The 5,098-nt window shown below is 36.1% G+C and overlaps 1 protein-coding gene across 2 annotated transcripts; it reads left to right on the forward strand.

Annotated features, from left to right (window-relative positions):
• Positions 1 to 60: 60 nt before the first annotated feature.
• Positions 61 to 5,025, forward strand: rtn4ip1 (reticulon 4 interacting protein 1). Of its 2 annotated transcripts, none has more exons than XM_055156706.1 (9): positions 61 to 581; positions 1,300 to 1,451; positions 1,661 to 1,729; positions 2,301 to 2,425; positions 2,521 to 2,569; positions 2,882 to 3,018; positions 3,247 to 3,430; positions 4,444 to 4,536; positions 4,664 to 5,025. In XM_055156706.1, the coding sequence occupies exons 1-9, from the start codon at positions 308 to 310 to the stop codon at positions 4,787 to 4,789; spliced, it is 1,209 nt and encodes a 402-aa protein (XP_055012681.1). In that variant the 5' UTR covers positions 61 to 307; the 3' UTR covers positions 4,790 to 5,025. The 2 variants fall into 2 exon arrangements, with proteins under 2 accessions (XP_055012681.1, XP_055012688.1); XM_055156713.1 differs by having other exon boundaries at positions 4,444 to 4,588; positions 4,664 to 4,778.
• The last annotated feature ends 73 nt before the right edge of the window (positions 5,026 to 5,098 follow it).

Here is a 5,098-nt window from a genome sequence, read left to right on the forward strand (position 1 = left end):
GGTCCGTGGTGGAGAAAGCTATGATTTGATTGGTTAATTTCGTTTTAGCGTCAGCTTCACAGGACGACACGGAAGCAGCATGTTAGAAGAAAAGGGAAATTTTGACAAGCTTATTTTTTAGCATATTTTTCTAATTAAACAATGATTATGAATTCTATAAACAACTAAAGCTGCATACGACGTAATTTATTAATTTTATTTAAAGGCTAATAATAGTTTATGCGTACAAGGGTTACATTGGTGTTGACATAGCTAACCGTGTAGCGTTTTGGCTCTCCATTCATTTTCTACTTTTATAAGTTAAATTATGAATAGATCTGTACATTTTGCTTATAAAAGCAATACGTTACTATTTAAAAACAAGGCGTTATGTCTAAATTCAGTAGTTTCCAGGCAGAGACAGTTCAGTACTACAAAGAGCTGTTTGAACATCATGCCTGCCTGGGTCATTGATAAATATGGGGGCAATGACGTTTTAAGGTTCACCAAAAATGCTGCCTTTCCCATAATAAACTACCCCAATGAGGTGATAGTAAAAGTGTGTGCTGCAGGACTGAACCCTCTGGACGTCAAGATGAGAGGTAAGTTGTCTTTCAATGAACAAAAATTGGGCAAAATTGATGCGTGAACATGATGAATGAAAATGTTCTTGTAACTCATGGAGATGTAAAGATTATTGGATGGATAATCAATAATTGTGATCATTTAGGTCATAACATAATAGTAAGAACTAGGAAAGAATAACTGTGAGAATTAGAATTAGAGAATTTTACCTGTTTATCTGTTTTTGTCTTTTCACTTTTCATTTCCTAAAACTGGTCACATACTCCAGAGGAGTAGTAATCTATTGGGAATGTGAATGAAAGTGAATGAATGATTTCATTTCATTGTTTTTAGTGTTTATAATAGTAAAGTAAGTGAAAGTATTTTCTTCTTTTCACAATTGCTTCACTAAAATGTTATGTTGTGACATCTCTACTGATGGATAAGTTTTGAATATCAAGAGTATTGTGCAGTAGGCCTACTTGTGTGTGGTTTCTTAAAATGAGTCAACTGCACTAGAACTTGGAAGAAACAGTGGTTTTGGGTGGGGGAAAATGATGAACAGAAACTGCCACATAGATTTGAAAAATGTTCTTTACAGTATTAGTACTGTAAAGAACATTTTTCAACTGTAGCTAACTGTATTCATTCATATTATTTAGAATTCAACTCCTAGTGCAAATTTAGTGAAGTTGTTGTTATAAAATAATTTTATTTAATTTTAGATCTCTCTCCTCTGTTTTTTTTTTTTTTTAGCTGGGTATGGTGCGGCAACAATGTCAATGAAAAGAGATCCACTTAATATCAAACAATCAGGCAGTGAGTTTCCACTGATTTTGGGAAGAGATGTGTCTGGGGTCATCATGGAGTGTGGCTTGGATGTCAAGTATTTCAAAGAGCGTGATGAGGTAAACGAATGCTTTGGACAGAAGCATAGCCTTATTATTATACAAACAAACAAGCCCAGTGACTCGTGGTCATTCAGTAGCTGTAGATGTCTTGAAACCTTTATTCATTTATATTTTGTTAAGGAAAGCACAACAGTCACCCACACAACATTATGAAGAAGTTTGCTTTGACTTGAGTTATACATTAGTGTTTTGTTTTCACTTCACAGGTGTGGGCGGCCATTCCTCCGTGGAAGCAAGGCAGTTTGGCTGAATTTGTGGTGTTGAGTGGCAATGAGGTATTACTCACAGTCAAAAGTAGGGCTGAGCAATATGGCAAAAAATAATGTCACAGTTTTCCAGCATATGATCACAGTTTTAATTTGATTACAATTCATGCAGTTAATATATTTGTATATGCCATTAAGAGGCAACACAAGCCATCTTCTTCTTTTTAAAATAAGATAAATCTTACTCAGAACATGACAGAAGCTGACTAATAGGTGAAGTCTTTGAGGAAATGTGTTTGCGAAGAGTTATGTTCAACATCACTGTGACGATTTCACCAAAATAGCATATTGTCTCAGAATCAGATCACGCTTTGATTAAACAAAAATGTTTACCAAAATTAATTTTGTTCTTATGCTACAATATAGGGGGCAATTCATTGGTTAAAGCATTGTTGTATTAAAATGTAGGTCAAAATCTGTTCACAAATGACCTGATAGGTCTTTTTTTATCCTTACCAAACCAGTGACACAAATAAAGCTCATAATAATGGCCTAACTATGAATCTCCATACATAATAGACTATGTAATTTCATACTGCATACTAGGGCTAATTGCTTATTCAGTTTTTGTTCTCCTCAGATATCCCTCAAACCCAAATCACTGAGCCACATAGAAGCAGCGTCTCTCCCATATGTAGCAAACACAGCTTGGTCAGCACTGGTCAACACTGGAGGACTCAGTAAAGACAACTGTGCAAATAAGCGGTCAGTCAACACACATTTTTGACTATTCTTAAAGACATATCCTATTGTGCTTTCCACTGTCTTTTATGTCTTAAACACTTGTTCATATGTTACAGGATTCTTATTCTTGGTGGCTCTGGAGGTGTGGGGACATTTGCCATACAGGTAATTAGATTATTTGAATATGTATTTATTGTAGTGTGTGTAAATTGACTACACAGCAGGCCAGCTGAGTGTCAGACCATCCCACGCTCCATCATGTGACCCGAATGCTGTAGCTCACATTACAACGTCATCAAATCAATAATGCATTTCTCTCCTCCACAAACACTCTGTTACAGCTCCATTACAGCTCCTGTAGTTAAGTCTTACTTGTGTCTATTACTGTCTTTTTGACAACACAACATATGAAACTTAGATTATACTGATACTAAACATTTATGGATCAAAACGTTACTCAGATAATTTTTATTGTAGATGCTGAAGGCTTGGAAAGGTCATGTGACTGTCACCTGCTCCCAGAATGCCGAGCAGTTTGTCAGGGGCCTGGGGGCAGACCATGTGGTAGACTACACCGCGGGACCAGTGGAGAAGCCCCTTAGAGCATTGGAAAAGTAAATGTGTCATCAAAAACACAACACGGATTTTCCCTTCATGCATAAATCACACCTGTTTGTTTGTTCATTTCCATGGTAACAAAATCAGGCCAACATCCCAAAATCTATTTCTTACATGACATATTTTCAGTTTAGCTGATTTGTTTTTAACCACATGAATTAATATGTTTGTATGTATGTATGTATGTATGTATGTATTTATGTATTTATTGTTTTCTGTGGCAGATTTGACCTAATTCTTGATAACATTGGGGGTGACACTGAGCAATGGGCACTAGAACTCCTGAAACCATGGACAGGTGCAAAGTATGTCACCCTTGTGACCCCCTTCCTCCAGAACACTGACCAACTTGGGATCGCAGACGGCATGATGCAGACCGCTGCTACCATGACAACTAAAGCCCTCAAGGTTAACTTAACTTTTAAAGATAATTTTTTATTCAAAACAAGCTCAATCTTTAAAAGCTTTTTATTGTTTCCCAATCAAAGAGATTCCAGGAGTTGTGTTTGTTTTATTCATGTTTCATTCCCCATGATTATTTAACATGTTTGGGCTGTCTCTCTCTTGAGTGCTTTAACCTAACACTGAGATGCCCGCGCCCAAACTCATGTAAAGAGCCTGAATACAATAATGCCCTACATTACTATAACGTGGTGTTTCTAGAAATCCTAGGCCTTTTTAATGTCTTCCTAACTTCAGCCATACAGTGTTCAGTTACAAAGTGAGTTATACCGTATCACAGCAACTTCCTGTTTGATTTATTAGAAAAAGGAACCATTGCCCCATAGCATGGTAAGTGTCATTAGTTTGCACATATCTGCTATTATAAAGTCTTTACTTTTTATCTATAAAGTTGTGAAAATAGCGTCATTGTTCCCCCGTGTTCTTGTGGTTTCCTGTCGCTGAAGCCACAGTTTGCTTTGGGGACTGTTTTCACCACAGCAGCACTGCAACAGAAGATGCATTGGTGTTTTTTGCATCACTGCCACAAGTCATCACCAAATTTTACACCTGTGTCATTACCACAAGTGTAACAAGAGTGTGTCACTGTTCTTAGTGTAGCTATTTTTGAAAGATTATTCAGTCATGTGAAAGGTTGTTCAGGATGTTTAAATCGAATCTTAGGTTTTCAGTCTTCACAAACAACAGAACAGAAAGGATGTACCTAAATACATTATTTTCTTAGAAGGTATTAATTAAATTAATTCTGACAACAGAGTATTTCTAACTGTTTGAGAATTGACTGCAACCTGCATATTAATACAAAACTTATAGCACCATCTAGTGGGCAGTTTCCCTATTGCGCTCATTTAAATGAAAAATTCTGTGTCTTAACTACAAAAGAGTTGGTGACATTTTCTCTTCTCTTCGGATTCATTTTAAATAGCAGGTTGTGACAATATCTTCTTATTTTTCTTTAGCATCTTATAAAAGGAGTTCATTATCGATGGGGATTGTTTGCTCCAAGTGGCCCAGCACTTGATGAAATACGAGAAATGGTGGATGAAGGACAGGTATGAAGTGACATGTTTCACAGATCCTGTTATTCAAAGTTCAAATTCTTAGGTGCGATCAAATCAATCAAATAACTGTGAGCCACACTTTACACATGATATAAACAGCTTTCCTCTTTTTCCTTAGATCCGACCTGTTGTTGAGGAGATCTTCAGCTTTTCTGAGGTTCCCAAGGCTTTTGAGAAGATAGAGAGAGGACACGCTCGAGGAAAAACAGTTGTCCAAATCAGTAAACCAGGAGATATCTCATAACACGTGATATGCTGTCTTTTTGCTGCTTTACATACACTTGAACCTACAGTATTACTGCAATGATCACATTTTCTGTTGCTTTTCCTGTGTGTTTTTTGTACAAAAACATAATTTTCTTTGACTTATTCTACATATTTCTATCAATTGATGACAGTTGTCTTTGTAAAATAATGACATTGGTACATATTTAAAAAAGAAAGCTAATTTAATTTTTAATAAAGAAATATACACACAAATCTGTAAATCTGGTATTTTGTTTCATGAGAGCTGTGTCTTATATTTACATATTTACAGTCACAGTGGGCAGTG

This window comes from Boleophthalmus pectinirostris, unplaced genomic scaffold, assembly GCF_026225935.1.
Source record: "Boleophthalmus pectinirostris isolate CB_2022bp ecotype Guang Dong unplaced genomic scaffold, ASM2622593v1 HiC_scaffold_10, whole genome shotgun sequence".
NCBI lineage: Eukaryota > Metazoa > Chordata > Actinopteri > Gobiiformes > Gobiidae > Boleophthalmus > Boleophthalmus pectinirostris.

Coding starts and splice junctions, on each gene's coding strand:
- rtn4ip1 (XM_055156706.1), top strand. CDS start 308: ATGAATAGATCTGTACATTTTGCTTATAAAAGCAATACGTTACTATTT. Junction 1,730..2,300: donor TGGTGTTGAGTGGCAATGAG/GTATTACTCACA, acceptor TGTTCTCCTCAG/ATATCCCTCAAACCCAAATC. Junction 2,570..2,881: donor TGGGGACATTTGCCATACAG/GTAATTAGATTA, acceptor TTTTTATTGTAG/ATGCTGAAGGCTTGGAAAGG.